Source organism: Rattus norvegicus, chromosome 16 (genome assembly GCF_036323735.1).
Source record: "Rattus norvegicus strain BN/NHsdMcwi chromosome 16, GRCr8, whole genome shotgun sequence".
NCBI classification, from domain to species: domain Eukaryota; kingdom Metazoa; phylum Chordata; class Mammalia; order Rodentia; family Muridae; genus Rattus; species Rattus norvegicus.
This window is the reverse complement of record NC_086034.1, coordinates 71,213,299-71,233,508: the sequence shown is the minus strand read 5'-3', so window position 1 is coordinate 71,233,508 and position 20,210 is coordinate 71,213,299. Positions and strand designations below refer to the sequence as shown.

Genomic DNA, 20,210 nt, shown 5'->3' with positions numbered 1-20,210 from the left:
TCTAAAAATGTGACATTAATAAGTATGAAATTTTAAGAAAATTGTAGGTAGTAAGGAGGCAAAATGCACTTGTGTCTTTTCATGGAAGGTTGAAGAAAAAATGAAGAACCATGAAGGCAATGGAACAGACAGAGCTGAATTCCCCTATGATGCTGCTGCTGGTGCTGGTGCTTCTGCTGGTGCTGGTGCTGGTGGTGCTGCTGGTGCTGCTGCTGGTGCTTCTGCTGGTGCTGGTGCTGGTGCTGGTGCTGGTGCTGGTGCTGGTGCTGGTGCTGGTGCTGGTGCTTCTGCTGGTGCTGGTGCTGGTGCTGACGCTGGTGCTGCTGGTGATTGTGGTGGTGGTGGTGCCTCTGCTGCTGCTGTTGGTGGTGATGGTGGTGGTAGTGATGGTGGTGGTGGTAGTGGTGGTGGTGGTAGTAGTGCTAGTGGTACTGTTGTTACTGCTGCTGCTGCTGCTGCTGGTGATGTTGTTAGTGCTGCTGCTGCTGCTACTGTTAGTGCTGCTGCTGCTGCTACTGTTGGTGCTGCTGCTGCTGCTGCTGGTGGTAGTGTTAGTGCTGCTGCTGCTGCTGCTGGTGGTAGTGTTAGTGCTGCTGCTGCTACTGTTGATGCTGCTGCTGCTGCTGCTGCTGCTGGTGGTGGTGGTACTGCTGCTTCTACAAGGGATGAACTGGTTCTACAGAGAAAATCTGGTGAAATTAACAACCAGAGAGTTCTTATTAAGGAGAATGCAAAGCATGAACGGTAAGAGCATAGTATTTCTTGGTAGATACTGCTACTGTCCTATAAGAAATTCTAATTTGGGGTAAATTTCATAAGACAACTCTTATGCTTTTATGAGTGCATACAAACTATAATGTTAAGGACTTTTATCCAAAAGGTAATAGTCAGGGTTGTCAGAGTTGAAGAAACAGATGTTCATCTTACATGGTTTGTAAACAAGATTGGCAAAGAAGACTTGTGTAGCATGCACAAAAATTTGTTCAATATATGCAATAGACAATATGTGAATGAGTGTGCTTCATTCAATAAAACTTTGTTTATACACATTAGACTTAGAACTCAGTGGTGCCATGGTTGAGGCTTGTCCTGGCTGGCTGTGACGAAACACCATGACCAAAAGCAATTTCAGGTGGAAAGATTTAATTTCAGTCATAGTTTCATAGTTTATCATCAAATGCAGTCAGGGCAGAAACTCAAGCAGGGCAGGAGCCTGGGGGCAGGAGGTGAGGCCACTGAGGGGTGCTGCTTACTGACTTGCTCCTAGTGCCTTGCTCAGCCTGCTTTGTTATACAACCCAGGACCACCAGCCCAGGGATGGCTCCGCCCACAATGAACTGAGACACCACACACCAACCATTAATCAGCAAAATGGTCCAAGAAATGGAGGGCACCTTTCAACTGAAGTTCTTTCCAGATGACTGTAGGTTTGTGTCAACTTGACAAGAAAAAAAACAAACAAAAACAGAAACAAAAATCAGCAAACTCCAATTTGTTCAAAGCGTAAGCAGCGCACACAAAACTGAACCACAGAAAATGGAAGCTGAAGGCTGTATCTAGCACTAAATTGCTGCAATGTACTAAATGCAAAATTGTGTTAATGAAATAAAGTATTTTTAATGATGTCATCACCTACATATAAGATATTTTGCTATGTGTTACACTGAATTTTCCACTCTGAAACTCAATCTTTAATCACATTTGGGAGAGAGTGGGCAGCCTTGTCTAGTCCCTGCTTTTAGTGGGATTGCTTCAAGTTTCTCTCCCTTTAGTTTGATGTTGGCTACTGGTTTGCTGTATATTGCTTTTTACTATGTTTATGTTTGGACCTTGAATTCCTGATCTTTCCAAGACTTTTAGCATGAAGGGGTGTTGAATTTTGTCAAATGCTTTCTCAGCATCTAATGAGATGATCATGTGGGTTTTTTCTTTGAGTTTGTTTATATAGTGAATTATATTGATGGATTTCTGTATATTGAGCCACTCCTGCATCCCTGGGCTGAAGCCTACTTAATCGTTTTGATGTGTTTTTGGATTTGGTTTGTGAGAATTTTATTGAGTATTTTTGCATCGATATTCACAAGACAAATTGGTCTGAAGTTCTCTTTCTTTGTGGGAGGCTTTGTGTGGTTCAGGTATAAGCCTAATTGTGGCTTCATAAAATGAATTGGGTAGTGTTCCCTCTGTTTCTATTTTCTAGAATAGTTTGAAGTGTATTAGTATTAGATCTTCAATGAAGGTCTGATAGAGTTCTGCATTAAACCCAGCTGGTCCTGGGCTGTTTTTGGTTGGGAGATGTTTAATGACTGTTTCTATTTCTTTAGGGATTATGGGACTGTTTAAATGGTTTATCTGATCTTGATTTAACTTTGGTAGCTGGTATCTGTCTAGAAAATTGTCCATTTCATCCAGATTTTCCAGTTTTGAGTATAGGCTTTTGTAGTAGGATCTGATGAATTTTTGAATTTCCTCAGTTTCTGTTGTTATGTCTCCCTTTTCACTTCTGATTTTTTAAATTTGGATATTGTCTCTGTGCCCTCTGGTTACTCTGGCTAAGGGTTTATCTATCTTGTTGATTTTCTCAAAGAACCAACTCCTGGTTTTGTTGATTCTTTGTGCAGGTCTTTTTGTTTCTACTTGGTTGATTTCAGCCCTGAGTTTGATTATTTCCTTCTGTCTACTCCTCTTGGGTATAATTGTTTCTTTTTGTTCTAGAGCTTTCAGGTGTGCTATCAAGCTGTTAGTGTATGCTCTTTTCAGTTTCTTTTTGGAGGCACTCAGAGCTATGAGTTTTCCTCTTAGCACTGCTTTTATTGTATCCTAAAGTTTGGGTATATTGTGCCTTCATGAATATAAATTCTCAAAAAGTCTTTAATTTCTTTATTTCTTCCCTGACCAAGTTATCAGTGAGTAGAAAGTTCTTTACCTTCCATGTATATGTAGGCTTTCTGTTGTTTTTGAAGACCAGTCTTAGCCCAGGGTGATCTGATAGGATGCATGGGATTATTTCTGTCTTCTTGTATCTGTTGAGGTTTGTTTTGTGACTGATTATATGGTCACTTTTGGAGAAGGTACCATGAGGTGCTGAGATGGTATATTCTTTTGTTTTAGGATGAAATGTTCTATAGATATCTGTTAAATCCATTTGGTTCATAACTTCTGTTAGTTTCACTGTGTCTGTTTAATTTCTGTTCCCATGATCTGTCCAGTGATGAGAGTGGTGTGTTGAAATCTCCTACTACTATCGTGTGAGGTGCAATGTGTGCTTTGAGTTCTAGTAAAGTTTCTTTTATGAATGTGGGTGCCCTTGCATTTTGAGCATAGATGTTCAGAATTGAGAGTTCATCTTGGTGGATTTTTCCTTTTATGAGTATGGAGTGCCCTTCCTTCCTTATCTTTCTTGATAACTTTTGATTGAAAGTCAATTTTATTCAATATTAGAATGGTTACTTCAGCTTGTTTCTTGGGACCATTTGCTTGGAAAAATTTTTTCCAGCCTTTTACTCTGAGGTAGTGTCTGTCTTTGTTTCTGAGGTGTGTTTCCTGTATGCAGCAGAATGCTGAATCCTGTTTACATATCCAATCTGTTTGTCTATGTCTTTTTATTGGATAATTGAGCCCATTGATGTTAAGAGACATTAAGGACCAGTGATTGGTGCTTCCTGTTCTTTTTGTTGTTAGAGTTAGAATTATGTTGTGTGTCTCTCTTCTTTTGGTTTTGTTACAAGGAGATTACTTTCTTGCTTTTTCTAGGGTATCGTTTCCCTTCTTGTGTTGGAGTTTTCCATCTATTATCCTTTGTAGGGCTGGATTTGAGGAAAAGATTTTGTGTAAATTTGGCTTTATCATGGAATATCTTGGTTTTTCTCCTTCTATTGTAACAGAGTTTTGCTGAGTATAGTAACCTGGGCTGGTTGTGTTCTCTTAGGGTTTGTATGACATCTGCCCAGGATCTTCTGGCTTTTAGGGTCTCTGGTGAAAAGTCTGATGTAAATTCATATATATATATATGTATATATATATGTATATGTCTATATTGCAGTAGGTGTTTGATTATTATGTAATTACCAGAGGAATTTCTTTTCTGTTCCAATCTATTTGGAGTTCTGCAGGCTTCTTGTATGTATGGACATCTCTTTTTTTAGGATAGGAAACTTTTCTTCTATAATTTTGTTGAAGATATGTACTGGCTCTTTAAGTTGGGAATCTTCTCTCTCTTCTATACCTATTATTCTTAGGTTTGGTCTTCTGATTATGTCCTGGATTTCCTGGGTGTTTTGGGTTAGGATCACTTTGTGTTTTGTATTTTCTTTGACTATTGTGTCAATGTTTTCTATGGTATCTTCTGCCCCTGAGATTCTCTATGTCTTGTATTCTGTTGGTGATGCTTGCATCTCTGACTTCTGATCTCTCCTAGGTTTTATATCTCCATGGTTGTCTCCCTTTGTGATTTCTTTATTGTTTCTATTTCCATTTTTATATCCTGGATGGTTTTGTTCAATTCATTCACCTGTTTGGTTGTGTTTTCCTGTATTTTGTTAAGGTATTTACGTTTTTTTCTCTTTAAGGTCTTCTACCTGTTTACCTTGTGTTCTCCTATATTTCTTTAAGGAAGTTAGTTATTTATGTTTTTTTTTTAAGTTCTCTATCATTACCACGTGATGCAATTTTAAATCAGAATCTTGCTTTTCTGGTGTGTTGTGGTGTCCAGGGATTGCTGTGGTGGGAGAACTGGGTTCTGATGGTGCCAAGTGGCCTTGGTTTCTGTTGCTTAGGTTCTTGTGCTTGCCTCTTGATATCTGGTTATCGCTAGTGTTAGCTGGTCTTGCTGCCTCTGACTGGAGCTTGTCCCTCCTGTGAGCCTGTGAGCCTGTGGTCTTAGGTGTGTCAGCACTCCTGGGAGACAGGTTCTCTCTGAGCAGGATTTAGGTGTGGAGAGCTGTGGCATGTGGTTAGCTCCAGGGCGCGCAGATGGAAACTGCAAGGATCAGCTGCTGGGCAATTCCTGGGCCCTGTGGGCTCCTAGTAGGTCCCTCTTTGGGTAGTTATTGGAGCAATAGTGATTTTCTCACTTGTGAATTTAGGATTAACAGCACTCCTGGGAGGTCAGCTCTCTCCAGGCGGGATTTGGGTACAGAGAACTTGCCATAGGCTTAGTTAGCTCCAGGCACAGATGTAGACTGAAAGGATCCTGTGCCCTGCTGCTCCACAGTTTCCGTGCCCTGTGGGCTCCTGGTGGGTCCCTCTGTGGCCAGTTATTGGAGCAATAGTGGTGGTCTCACCTGCGTAGTTAGGAGTGATAGCACTCCCGGGAGACCAGTTCTCTCTGAGAAGAATTTGGGTATGGAGAGCTGTGGCACAGAGTTAGCTCCATGGTGCAGATGGAAACTGGAAGCAGCCATCTATAATTCTTGATCTAAGATTGAGAACTTGTGGATTTCCTTAGTTCACGGTGGCGTGGTCAGGCTTGAAAATAAAACAGAACAGCATAGTCCACATGAAAGGGTGAGTACACTCCAGCATGTTCATGTTGAGAAGTTGTAAGTTGTGGGCAAGCGATGTTAGCAATGAAGAGTTTAAGAATGTGTTCACAGTGGAATCCTAAATGTAGTAGACACGTGCAGTCAATTCTAGAGTAAAAAATTAATCACAAAAGGCAGTAGAAAACATAAAATAATTGGAGAATAATATGGAACTTAGACTAGATTTTTTTTTTACTGGTAGCTTTTAAATCGTGTTTTAATGATGTTTAGAATGGACTCATTTGAGAGGAATATAGTTATTCAATGCAGTTTGTATGTTCAAGCACAATAAAGCATGATATGTTCTCTTTAAGGGTTTCTGACAAGCTAACTGATTCTTTCTAGTTCATGGCAAGAGGATATTTTTCATTTTGACTTCATTAAGAAATGTAATAAAGATTTTAGAATATTAAATATTGCATGCTATACATTCAATTATGAGATATGAATTCTTGTTTGTAATTGATCATCTGGGCAAGTTACATGGTATTTCTTTGTCTAGATCTTTGCTTTATAAAAATACCTAACATATCTTCTATCTAACAAAATACTAGTTAGTTCAACATATTTACAGTAATTAGAGTATTTAGAATAATGTACAGTAATCATATATTTGATCCTGGAAATCTACTTCTTAATATTCTTATTAAATTGTTTTCTTCATGTAAGGAATTAAACAGTATTTTTCAAATAGAGTTTACTGTGTGTAAAAGTTTAATTAAAAATTAATCTTGATTATTGCTGTCTATCAAAATGTGAATAACATCATGATTTTCCTATATGGTTAATAAATAAGATAGTTACAATAGGGTATGCTTTCTATAAATAATTAATGTTATTTTTATTTTGTATGTTTGTCATTTTTATGATATTAACTTGTGCTTTTTATAGGTCCCGGAAGAAAACATCTAAGGAAAAACATAAGGTATTGTTAAAAGAATAAACTGTAGTATTTTTTACTCAAAAGGTTATGTAAAAGGCTGTGAAACCTTGTGAAACTCAAAGTTAAAATACGTCTTAAAAAAACACAATGAAGAGGTATAAAAATTCCCAAACTCATGCACATCAGAAATATCGACTCTTCAAAGTCCAAACAGGGCAACTCTGTAGTAAATCGAGAGTTCCAAGCTAGTGTGGGACACAGATAAGACCATCTCAAAATATAAAGAAAATAAAAGAGAAAAGGAATTTTATCTTCTGTCTACAAACACACTTTTTTTGAAAATGTGTCTAGGCAAAAGTAGCTACTGATTAACAGTCTTCATTTTACTGTTAAATTCTAGAGAACAACCTTGAGTGATTGTAATAGACTGAAATGTTAGGGGTTCTATGGTACCTCCCTGGCTAACAACTCCAAGAAAAGAAGCCCATTCCTGGTACCAGGCTTTTAAGTTGTTAGTTTCTGGTACCCAGAAGGGATATTGTTGCCATATTATCAGGTAGCTCTGTTTTATCTTTCTTTCTCAGTGATAGGTTTTCATTTGTCTTTTAAAAAATGTGTTTAGTATTAGTTATCCCTCTCCAAATCCGCTCCTCTACCCTACCCTTTGCTCTCTCCCATTCCACTTTAACCTTCCTGTTTAATTATTCCCTTGTCAACACTGCACATTTATAGCTCTTCTCCATTTAAAGTTCCTGCTCATGGACCCTCAGTAATTCCCTGAGCTCTTTGGGTATTCCAAATTAAACTTAACATACTTGAAATTCAAAGCTAGCATACGCACATTAGAGAGAACATCTGGCATTGATCTTTTTGGGCCTGGGTTACCTCATTCAGAAAGATGATCTCCAGCTCCATCCATTTACCTATAGATTTCATAATGTTCTTTGTCTCAACAGCTGAATGAAATTCCATTGTACGAATGCACCACATTTCCAATATCCATTCATCAGCCATTTAGGTGGTTTCCACTTCCTAGCTATCATGAGTCAAGCAGCAATGAACACGATGAACATACATCTTTAGAGTAGGAAGTGGAGCCTTTGCGTATATACATCCCGAGTATAGCTGTATCTTATGGTAGAGCTCCCTGAGAAACTCCATGAGAAACTGCCGCACTGATTTCCGTGGTTGTTACCCAGGTGACATTCCAAGCAGCAACAAATAAGTGTTCCTACTTCCTTGTATCCATTCGTAGGCATTAACATTGTTGACTTTAGACATTCTGACTTGGGCGAGGTGGGTTCTCAAAGAAAAATTTTAAGTTGCATTTTCCTGAAGATGCCACTTACTTGTGTCATAAACTATGACAAAAGTCAAGCTGTGATGAATGGAAGCTTCTTCCCTACTGGTTAGCTTTCATATTGCTGAAAGGTGCTATGCAAACTCCTGGAGGAGAAATGGAATCCTCAGCCTTAGTTAGCTGTGAGCCCTTTGAGCTACAGTTATGACCGGCCTGAAAAGATGTCTATGTGCTAACTGTGATGTTAACATCCCAAGAGTAAACAACCACTTTCTGATTGTATTAAAAGTTTACTTTGTGAGATGAACTTCATATGAGCACCAGTGCTGGCCTAAAATCTTCTGGCTAGCTGGGTCATTGGGTCACACTATTAGTAAGCTGCTAAGTGGACATACCATTAAACTGACTTCTAATAACTTTGTTATACTCACAAATCAGTGTATCTCTAGATACCTTCATCTAAGAAGTTTCTATTTCAAATAGTGATTAACAGTGACCCCAAACACTGTGCAGAGAGTATGGAACTGCAGAATGCTCAACCTTAAAGGGAAAATATAGACCTCATTCCTGCTCCTAGTGCTCAGAAGTTATTGCAAAAGACAGGGCGGAAAGGGCGTAAGAGCCAGACGTAGTTGATGACTACCAGGAGACAATTATTTTTTAAACACAGAAGGGCAGCCACACATATGAACTCAGAATAATTGTAGTAGCACGTGTAAGACCTGGGTGAGCTCAAGGCAGACAAAATTCTGACACAGAGAAGGGAGTTAGATACACAATCCCATTGCTAGCCATGCAGCTACTGGGCTATCTGGGAAAGGGAGATAGTTTTCTCTAACAGGTTCCTTGGTTTGGGAAGGCAGGATATTCAAAGAAGTTTGGGGTTCCAAAACACTGATCCCTAAGGAAACATAGTCTAGGAAACTTAAATAACTGATAAAGTGTGTTAGTTTTAAAAACAGATTTCTCTTCACTGGTGTCTTTGGCTTTGTATAAAATGAGTAATTGCTACTTTTGTTTTTACAATGGTATTTATCTCTTAGGTAACAAAAGAAGTCAGAGCTATGGTTGATGTAACTCAGTTATCTGGATTAGTCTCAGAGGATGGTGAGTTTTTTGAAACACAAACATCCTTTACAGTTAATCTTATTAGAATACATATGCAAATCAATTTTCTGGTCCCTTTTATTTTTCAGTATTCCAGATATTTCACATTTTTATGTTATTTTTCCTTCTTTCCTTCCCTCCTTTTTCCTCCCTCCCTCCCTCCCTCCCTCCCTCCTCCCTTCCTTCCTTTCCCATCTGCATCAGCGGGAATAAAGTTTAGGTCCTGTACATTTCAGTCTACACAGGCTAGTCATCTATCATGGAGCTAATTTCTAGCATCCATGTAAACTTGGAGATTTCAAATTTTAATAATGAATCTTTGGGCTCCTCAACAAAGTTTACCTCTCCATTTACATGAGTTAGATTTAATTTTGTTGGAAATTTTTTATGGGTGTCTTCCATATTTTATTAGATTTTCTGCATTTCATGTATTTTAATAAAGTTATTCAGTTTTCCTTCCTCTTTATATATAATATATATAAAGAGAATATATATATATATATATATATATATATATATATATATATATATATATATATTAAGAGAATACTACAGAGTACTTGAGGGAGCTAGGGAGGTCCAGAGTGGATGTGTATTGTCTGACACAGGCATGAAGATGTCAAAGACCCAGTGGCTTAGCCCAGGGAGGTAGCATAGTCTTCCATGAATGAGGCTCGGAGGGATGGAAGAGCTTTCTTCTGGTCCCAGTGTGAGTCTGACAGTGTTTAATACTCAGTTATTAATATGACCCAGTCAGCCCCCTAATAATTGAAGCAGAGTTACCATGGATGTTCACAATCAGCTTTTGCACAACTACTGGGTGAATAACCTCGAATCTGTTTTTCTATACACTAGTCTATTAATTCTTTCATAGATTAAAGGAAAATCTTTTGCCTGGCTGATGGGCAGGAACACTGTTCTCAGCACTGTAGGCCCCAGCCACAGCGTTCTTTAAACATTTCAGATGTTTTTCTCTTCAGTCTGGGTAGTTTTCTAACACGTACGCTGTTGTGTCAATCTTCCTGGTGGGTCTCCGCAGAGCCTACCATTGTGCCTGTGCCATTTTGTCCTGCCCATTGAGCAATCACGTTTCCACGGTCTATAATGCTTTTGCTGTTGCATTTATTTACCACATGTCCCTGCACGTGCACATGCCAGAGCACATTTGCGAAGGTCCGAGAAGAGTGATAACAAGTTCCATCCCAGGGATCGAACTCAGGTTGCCTGGAATGGCAGGAAGAAGCTTCACCCAATGCCATCCTGCTGACATTGATTTCATGCTATGCAGGAGTTTGTCACTTAACCTCAGTAGCCCGATAGACACTTTCATTTGTGGTGGTGGGAATTAAGCCTTGAGTCTTGGGCAGTCTCTAGGTAAGGGATCTCCCTCCCACTGGACCACGACCCCAGTGCCAGACATTCTTTCTGATTTCTGAGCCACTGTGCTGGCCTCAAACCCAGGATTCTTGTGCTTTCGGTTTTTGAACACTAAGATTATGCAAACACACCACCGTTCCTGCCTTGGCTGATTTCTTCTTCAATTCATGCTTCTGTGTCTTGTCCTAAAATCCCCTCATGCAGCAGGGACTTGAGATTTGAGGAATTTGTTGTTTTCAGAATTCAGTCCATTGTTATGAAAATTTGCTTTACGAACCGTTTCCCCCATGTTTGTTTGTTTCATGTACTAATAGTGATTGGTACAGTACCCTTTCTCCACACTGGGCAGAAGCAGACTGCAGTGTTCTCAGAGCTCTGTAGACTGGTGGAATCCTGTTTACCATCTGCCCAGCAGCTTCATGCATTATTTTATGACTCGTTACAGAACTGTTTTTTTTCTTTTGTTTGTTTGTTTGTTTTTTTTTAACTTCGGTTATCTGAATTCATAATGGTCATTAATCTGTCTTTTCTACTGGACTTTACACTAAAACATAGATCTAGTCTGTTCTTTTTACAGTTTAGTTTAAGGTAATTAGCACCCTAGGCATTCAGTCAGCATTCAGTCTATACCTGTTCAGAAATGAAAGATTAAAATGTGTATACACACACACACACACACACACACACACACACACACACACGCAAGGTATTCTTGTATTTTATTTTGTCTTTTTTTTCCCCTTTATCCAGATTCTGGAAGCTCATTTAAGATACCTGATCCCCTTAATTCATGCAACACATCAATAGATCTTAAAAAAGTTAATGAACTACTTAGAAAGAGAAATAAAAAGATAGAAAATGAGAAAAATGCCCTAAAGACAGAAATACCAGAAACAAGAGAGGAGAGAGCAAAGCTAGAGGATGAAACAGTACAAGGGGATGAAGAATTCTGCAACCTGAGGTATGACAAGCTCCCGTCAAAGCCATGTGAGATCTCTATGGTACAGATATGGAGAGAGTCTTGTAATTGCAGTTTTTCCTTCGACAGTTTTACAGGGGAAAAATTCTGTGTCTCTTGGACCGAGAAGTTGTTGGGAATAATAAAACAAGCTGGTAATCATGAATATCTCTAATAATTAAATATACGCTCGTTAAATTATCAGTTTTAACGTGTGCATTATAGACATTCTGCATATAGAAACTTCACTTTTATTGCTTAATATTGTGTGGAATTTTTATTGTATTGATTTAGAAATAATGCAGCAGGTGTTATCATCATCTAGATAAGCAATTTTCTGCATTCTTAATTATTTTAAACTAGTTTATCAATATCGAATCATATACTTAAAATGTTTTTGACCAATATTTCTAATTTTTTCTTTAGGTTTATATTCATTCATAATTCTACCAATAGAGCATGAAGTGGTCATTTTAATTACATGAAAAGTTTTTTTTTATTTTAAGACTACACTTTTGATGGGGAGGGGAACACCCTTATAGAAGAAGGGAAAGGGGATCCGGGACTTATGGACAGAAAACTGGGAAAGGGAATAACATTTGAAATGTAAATAAAGAAATATCCAAAATTGGTGTGCTGAAGATAATGGGCTTATTCCAAATCACCACACATCAAATAAAAAATACAGTGGGAATGATTACAGATTATGTTACAAAATCATTACTTTCATACACAGATTAAGGTGAAAGGACATTTTTTTCCCCTCAAGACAGGATCTCACACTGACTGTATCATTAGATCATCCAGAATTCACAGAAATCCACCTGCCTCCACCTCCAAAACACTGGGATTGAAAGCACACGCTGTGTAAAGTGAGAGCGAGACCACTCCAAAGTATGGTTGAGGGGAAGGATTTTGTAGTGCAGCTGGAAGAGCCCAGAGCAGGGAGAGGAAGTAGCGCGCTGCATGGAAAGAGCGACTGACTGCGTGGGGAAAGAGCACTGTGCTGAGCCACGAGAACTGTGCCACGAAAGCGTGACTGACAGGGTGGGGAAAGATTGGGGGAGGGGGACCTAGACAGAGCGGCAAAACTGAGAGGACAAGAGAGAAGGGGTGGGGGTGGGGTATTTATTGATAAGAGAGAGGGCCAGAGAAAGGGGAAGGGAGAGCATCCAGAGAGGGGCCAAGAGAGCAACTGGCCTAAATGGAGAAGCTGGAGGGGAGGAGTCTCTGGAGCTGCAGGAATGGTAAGGGGTGGTGAGAAGAGCTGAGAAGAGGATTCACAGGACTGAGTGACCCTGGAGGCCAACGCAAGCTTTGTTTTAGTAATAGGCACCCCAGTGAACCATTAGCCCCAGGTTTCAATTGGATCTGACACGTGCCAACATACCTGTATGGTTGTTCCCCATCGTGACAGAACCTGGTGTTTAGTATTAGTTTAGCCATTTCTTATAGTCCTGTCTGAAGTGGAATTCTTGTGTTTTCATAAAATACACAATAACTAACAATGTAAGTTGAAACTGCTACAAAAAGAAAAAGCCAAGCAAGCATAAAAGGCATAGGAGATGTTAGAATCTTTAGTCTCTCTTTACTTAATTTATTTGAGATTAAAATTAGGTTTATTCCTCCTTTCTTTTCCCCAAACACTCACATATACCCTTGCTTGTTCTCTTTCAAATTCATGGGCTCTTTGTTCCATCCACTATTATCACAGGCACATATGTATATATACACAATTAATATATACATGTATAGTATTAAATATAACCTGCTCAGCCTGCATAATACTTAATTTAATCTTAAATTATAAAATTCAAAATACAAGGCTAGAAAGCAAAGGTATTTGACAATACTAGTCTGTTTTTTCTTTTATTGGAAATATTCTTTTATATACAGTTAATTTATCATAATGATATGAAAGCAATAAAGAGCAGAGTGGATACTATGTTTCCCAACAACTCTAATGTCATGACACACACCTTTAACTTCAGGGTCCCCCTAAGAAAAAAACTCGAGGAGACAAGGAATATTCATTGCGTTTACAAAATGATGAAGAAATATTTAAGTGAAAAAGAAAAGCAGCAGAGGGAGAGAGCTGCAGTGACTCAGCTTGCAATGCGTCTCAGGACACAAGACCTGGAACTGAGGAATGCGAGGAACACCCTGAAGGAGGTGAACGGGTCACCGAGAAACATCCCCACTGTCACCTGGTTTCACCAGTGTTACTTAGAATGGCACTTGGACTGAGTTAATACATTTGTCCTATGTAAGGACAGTAATGTGATCTGTTACATAGGCTTTGTCAACTTACATCAACAGACAACCTGTCATAATCCCATAGCTGCAGAAACTTAAAACTTTGCATACATATTCAAGCATTTAAATTTTTTATTTCATTTATTTTCAAGATTATAATGTAATTGGATCATATATCCCTTCCCTTTACTTTCTCCAGATCCCCCTCTTCCCCCTCCACTCTCCTTCTAATTAATCAACTCCTTTATTAATTGCTGTTACGTACATTTACATGTACATGTATATGCATAAGTATTCCTAAATATGACCCGCTCAGCCTGCTTAATATTGGTTGTAAGCATGTTTTCAGGGCTGACCGTGGGCATTAGACAACCAATTTGTGCAGTCTTCCCTGGGGAAGACTTTATTCAGAATTCCTGAGCGTTTGTTGACTGAGTTTTTTTGTTTGTGTGTGTGTGTGTGTGTGTGTGTGTGTGTGTGTGTGTGTGTGTGTGAGGCCTCCCAGGCTTTCCTCTGTCCATGTTAGCCTGCCCACTGCTGTCACTGTTAAGCTCATACATGAGCAGACATGGTGTTGACTTCATGAGTGTATCTTCTGACACTGTTAGGATACACAGTCTAATACACTCTGAGTCTTTCTGTCTGAACCTTAGGTGAGGGAGTTGCTTTGTAGATATGTCCACTGGGACTGGCGCCACACTTCTGCCATTTCCTTGTTTGTGGTTTTCTGCAGAGGGATATAGAAAACATGGAGACACTCGCATATCCATGTACACTGTAGCTTTATTCCTAACAGCCCAGATGTGGGAGCAGAGTAGTTGTCCACCAAGAGGCAGATGAGTAAAGAAAATGTGGTGACACGAACAAAAGAGTTTTACTGAGCTGTAAGGAATGAAACTATCATTTTCAGGACAATAAATAAAGCTAGAGGTCATCACGGTAAGTGTAAGGCAAATTCAGGATGATGAACATGTTTCCTCTAATGTGCAGATTGCAGATTAGAGATATGGGACTTGGTGTGCATACATGTATCTAGGGTGGGGAACAGGAGAGATTAATTCATTATCAAACAAGAGCAAACATGACACATTTTCTTTCTTGTGGATTTTAGAGAACCTTGATGTCCTAGCAGAGCCCAGTAGTTTCAGATTAATATGTCCACCTCCCTCTGATGGTCAGAAGGTCGCATATTATTAATGAGGGACCTGACCAAGGCACGTTGTTTGCATTGTGCTTTTTTTTTTCTTTTCTTTTTTTTCGGAGCTGGGGACCGAACCCAGGGCCTTGTGCTTGCTAGGCAAGCGCTCTACCACTGAGCTAAATCCCCAACCCCTGCATTGTGCTTAATGAACAATTAATATGACGAGTAATTATGTTACCAAATTAATGAATAATTAATATGAATAGCAATGATTCTTGCTTAATGAATACCATTGACAGCAGTTAAGCCATAGATTGCTAGAAAGGAAAGCTGTCAGTGAACTGAGCGAAAGTCTGATGAAATATCAGAGCCATATTCTGGTGCTCTCACTCTCATCCCACGGGTGTGCTGCTCCTGAGAGGTCAAATGTGATTACAACAAACATAGTTTGCAAACATAGTATCAATGCTGACATCAGGTATATATCACCCGGGGTCACATGATCATGTGAATTCTCTCTTCGGATCCTCCCAGTAACCCAGTGAGGTATATACAATGATTATGTCTGTCTCACAGATGAGGACACTGGATTACAGAATGTTAGCATGCTTACGGCAAAGGAAAATGTAGTCGCTGGTGGCACTTGGGTTAAGAGGCAGATGCTGAGGCATCTGTGACTAAAGGCCGAGATGTCATATCGGTGTCCTGTAACTGGCAGAGTTGTCACTGTTTATGTTTGTTGGAACTCTGTGCAACAGTGATGATGTTAGCATTCGGAATGCAAAAAATATAAACACCACAAAGTCATCTCCTTTCCCCATTTCCCAAGCCTTTCAACATCTATATCAGATAATACACAGTTTAAATTTAAGAGTGATATAGTTTGGTCCTAAAGAAATATTAAGACACATTTTTGTGACAAGGGAGACAGTGTTACTTCAGACTCTGTGAGTAGTAATACTCAGCTCTGGGAAGTTTCAACACTAAACTTGCCACAGACAGCACGTTCACAGAGGGATCTAGCCGTGTTCCAGAAGTCTCCAACGCATTACCAATCAACGGGTACATTTACGACAGGATGTTAGTAAATTATTTTGAATCTTTTCTCTTTAGTTGCAAGAGGCACAGGATCAACACATAGGAGCTATAAAAATTGCCCAGAAGACGAAAGATGACTTACAAAGGTATAGTTTAAAGCAGCATATGACATGAGTGTTTATAAAATAAATATGAGATGTGATGGGGAAGGGCATATGTCAGTTATGACAATTAGTACATCTGTGTGTAAAGTCCGGGACCTGTGCTTTAAGTCACTTGAAACAATTCTGATTTTTGGAAGTAGCTCAGTGGTAGAGCACCAGTGACATGTTTTTCATTGTAGCTAAAGTTTGCACATTCTTACCAATGGGAAAAACAATGTAATTGCACATACTTTTAAAATAATGTCATATTTATGTTGTTTCTGTTTTGTATAATTTATCAAAATTATATGTGGCATTTCATGATAAAAAAGGAGATATGAAAAGGGAGCAGGGGTCTCCAGTCAGGACAGAAGGGGAGCAAGTGGCTGTGACAGGACACTTGTGACACGGAAGCAGGAGACGGATATGGGGCGGAGGCAGATCAGGCTGAGAGAAGGGATGAGGAAGATCAATGTTTAATGATACACATGGGTAAAATATCAATAAAATCCATTCCCTTGTAAACTAAGTTAAAAATATTTTAAAAAATCACATGATATTAGAGTGATTAGTCTATGAGAATAACTGTTTTAAAACATGGAATTTTAGGGTTGAACGTGAAAATTCCGAGTTAAAAGTGAAAGTTGAAGAGCAAGCTGAGAAAATCAAAAAGCTTAGCGGACGTCTGCAAAACTCCTGTGAAAGGCTGGAGCAGAGGTCAAAGCCGGTAGGTCGACCTCGTTAATTTCTGTCATGCTAAAAGGCACTCTCTGCCCTACTAATGTATGGGAATATCTTTAGGGACTATTAAGTTTCTCACTGAAAAGATGGTCACTGTATTCTTATGGACACTGCTTGCTACACCAATGCTCAGGCTACTATTATGTCCCAGGAGAAGCTGATGCGCTAATAAAACCGGTGATTTACATAGTAGTTGATTCTGTAACAGAAAGGATCTTTTTTTTTTATATTAGAAAGTTGATTTATTTTTTTTATTAACTTGAGGATTTCTTATATACATTTCTTTTTTTTTTATTATTAACTTGAGTATTTCTTATATACATTTCGAGTGTTATTCCCTTTCCCAGTTTCCGGCAAACATCCCCCTCCCCCCTCCCCTTCCTTATGGGTGTTCCCCTCCCAACCCTCCCCCCATTGCCACCCTCCCCCAATAGACTAGTTCACTGGGGGTTCAGTCTTAGCAGGACCTAGGGCTTCCCCTTCCACTGGTGCTCTTACTAGGATATTCATTGCTACCTATGGGGTCAGAGTCCAGGGTCAGTCCATGTATAGTCTTTAGGTAGTGGCTTAGTCCCTGGAAGCTCTGGTTGCTTGGCATTGTTGTACTTTTGGGGTCTCGAGCCCCTTCAAGCTCTTCCAGTTCTTTCTCTGATTCCTTCAACGGGGGACCTATTCTCAGTTCAGTGGTTTGCTGCTGGCATTCGCCTCTGTATTTGCTGTATTCTGGCTGTGTCTCTCAGGAGCGATCTACATCCGGCTCCTGTCGGTCTGCACTTCTTTGCTTCATCCATCTTGTCTAATAGGGTGGCTGTATATGTATGGGCCAAATGTGGGGCAGGCTCTGAATGGGTATTCCTTCAGTCTCTGTTTTAATCTTTGCCTCTCCCTTCCCTGCCAAGGGTATTCTTTTTCCTCATTTAAAGAAGGAGTGAAGCATTCACATTTTGATCATCCGTCTTGAGTTTCATTTGTTCTAGGCATCTAGGGTAATTCAAGCATTTGGGCTAATAGCCACTTATCAGTGAGTGCATACCATGTATGTCTTTCTGTGATTGGGTTAGCTCACTCAGGATGATATTTTCCAGTTCCAACCATTTGCCTACGAATTTCATAAACTCGTTGTTTTTGATAGCTGAGTAATATTCCATTGTGTAGATGTACCACATTTTCTGTATCCATTCCTCTGTTGAAGGGCATCTGGGTTCTTTCCATTTTCTGGCTATTATAAATAAGGCTGCGATGAACATAGTGGAGCACCTGTCTCTTTTATATGTTGAGGCATCTTTTGGGTATATGCCCAAGAGAGGTATAGCTGGATCCTCAGGCAGTTCAATGTCCAATTTTCTGAGGAACCTCCAGACTGATTTCCAGAATGGTTGTACCAGTCTGCAACCCCACCAACAATGGAGGAGTGTTCCTCTTTCTCCGCATCCTCGCCAGCATTTGCTGTCACCCCAGTTTTTGATCTTAGCTATTCTCACTGGCGTGAGATGAAATCTCAGGGTTGTTTTGATTTGCATTTCCCTTATGACTAAAGATGTTGAACATTTCTTTAGGTGTTTCTCAGCCATTCGGCATTCCTCAGCTGTGAATTCTTTGTTTAGCTCTGAACCCCATTTTTTAATAGGGTTATTTGTTTCCCTGCGGTCTAACTTCTTGAGTTCTTTGTATATTTTGGATATAAGGCCTCTATCTGTTGTAGGGTTGGTAAAGATCTTTTCCCAATCTGTTGGTTGCCGTTTTGTCCTAACCACAGTGTCCTTTGCCTTACAGAAGCTTTGCAGTTTTATGAGATCCCATTTGTCGATTCTTGATCTTAGAGCATAAGCCATTGGTGTTTTGTTCAGGAAATTTTTTCCAGTGCCCATGTGTTCCAGATGCTTCCCTAGTTTTTCTTCTATTAGTTTGAGTGTGTCTGGTTTGATGTGGAGGTCCTTGATCCACTTGGACTTAAGCTTTGTACAGGGTGATAAGCATGGATCGATCTGCATTCTTCTACATGTTGCCCTCCAGTTGAACCAGCACCATTTGCTGAAAATGCTATCTTTTTTTCATTGGATGGTTTTGGCTCCTTTGTCAAAAATCAAGTGACCATAGGTGTGTGGGTTCATTTCTGGGTCTTCAATTCTATTCCATTGGTCTATCTGTCTGTCTCTGTACCAATACCATGCAGTTTTTATCACTATTGCTCTGTAATACTGCTTGAGTTCAGGGATAGTGATTCCCCCTGAAGTCCTTTTATTGTTGAGGATAGCTTTAGCTCTCCTGGGTTTTTTGTTATTCCAGATGAATTTGCAAATTGTTCTGTCTAACTCTTTGAAGAATTGGATTGGTATTTTGATGGGGATTGCATTGAATCTGTAGATTGCTTTTGGTAAAATGGCCATTTTTACTATATTAATCCTGCCAATCCATGAGCATGGGAGATCTTTCCATCTTCTGAGGTCTTCTTCAATTTCTTTCCTCAGTGTCTTGAAGTTCTTATTGTACAGATCTTTTACTTGCTTGGTTAAAGTCACACCGAGGTACTTTATATTAATTGGGTCTATTATGAAGGGTGTCGTTTCCCTAATTTCTTTCTCGGCTTGTTTCTCTTATGTATAGAGGAAGGCAACTGATTTATTTGAGTTAATTTTATACCCAGCCACTTTGCTGAAGTTGTTTATCAGCTTTAGTAGTTCTCTGGTGGAACTTTTGGGATCACTTAAATATACTACCATGTCATCTGCAAATAGTGATATTTTGACCTCTTCTTTTCCGATCTGTATCCCTTTGATCTCCTTTTGTTGTCTGATTGCTCTGGCTAGAACTTCAAGAACTATATTGAATAAGTAGGGAGAGAGTGGGCAGCCTTGTCTAGTCCCTGATTTTAGTGGGATTGCTTCAAGTTTCTCTCCATTTAGTTTAATGTTAACAACTGGTTTGCTGTATATGGCTTTTACTATGTTTAGGTATGGGCCTTGAATTCCTATTCTTTCCAGGACTTTTATCATGAAGGGGTGTTGAATTTTGTCAAATGCTTTCTTAGCATCTAATTAAATGATCATGTGGTTCTGTTCTTTCAGTTTGTTTATATAATGGATCACGTTGATGGTTTTCCGTATATTAAACCATCCCTGCATGCCTGGGATGAAGCCTACTTGATCATGGTGGATGATTGTTTTGATGTGCTCTTGAATTCGGTTTGCCAGAATTTTATTGAGTATTTTTGCGTCGATATTCATAAGGGAAATTGGTCTGAAGTTCTCTTTCTTTGTTGTGTCTTTGTGTGGTTTAGGTATAAGAGTAATTGTGGCTTCGTAGAAGGAATTCGGTAGGGCTCCATCTGTTTCAATTTTGTGGAATAGTTTGGATAATATTGGTATGAGGTCTTCTATGAAGGTTTGATAGAATTCTGCACTAAACCCGTCTGGACCTGGGCTCTTTTTGGTTGGGAGACCTTTAATGACTGCTTCTATTTCCTTAGGAGTTATGGGGTTGTTTAACTGGTTTATCTGTTCCTGATTTAACTTCGGTACCTGGTATCTGTCTAGGAAATTGTCCATTTCCTGAAGATTTTCAAATATTGTTGAATATAGGTTTTTATAGTAAGATCTGATGATTTTTTGAATTTCCTCTGAATCTGTAGTTATGTCTCCCTTTTCATTTCTGATTTTGTTAATTTGGACGCACTCTCTGTGTCCTCTCGTTAGTCTGGCTAAGGGTTTATCTATCTTGTTGATTTCCTCAAAGAACCAACTTTTG

At 39.3% G+C, this 20,210-nt stretch overlaps 1 protein-coding gene across 19 annotated transcripts in view; it reads left to right on the top strand.

Moving 5' to 3' along the window:
• The window catches only part of Poteg (POTE ankyrin domain family, member G), a 181,820-nt gene that overhangs the window by 139,820 nt on the left and 21,790 nt on the right, over window positions 1-20,210 (top strand). For all 19 annotated transcript variants that reach the window (XM_063275612.1, XM_063275599.1, XM_063275616.1 and 16 more), the window contains 7 exons: window positions 89-744; window positions 6,414-6,447; window positions 8,749-8,812; window positions 10,940-11,150; window positions 13,139-13,319; window positions 15,658-15,728; window positions 16,335-16,452. In XM_063275612.1, coding sequence (XP_063131682.1) covers window positions 89-744; window positions 6,414-6,447; window positions 8,749-8,812; window positions 10,940-11,150; window positions 13,139-13,319; window positions 15,658-15,728; window positions 16,335-16,452 — 1,335 coding nt within the window. The remainder of the gene's footprint in view (window positions 1-88; window positions 745-6,413; window positions 6,448-8,748; window positions 8,813-10,939; window positions 11,151-13,138; window positions 13,320-15,657; window positions 15,729-16,334; window positions 16,453-20,210) is intronic.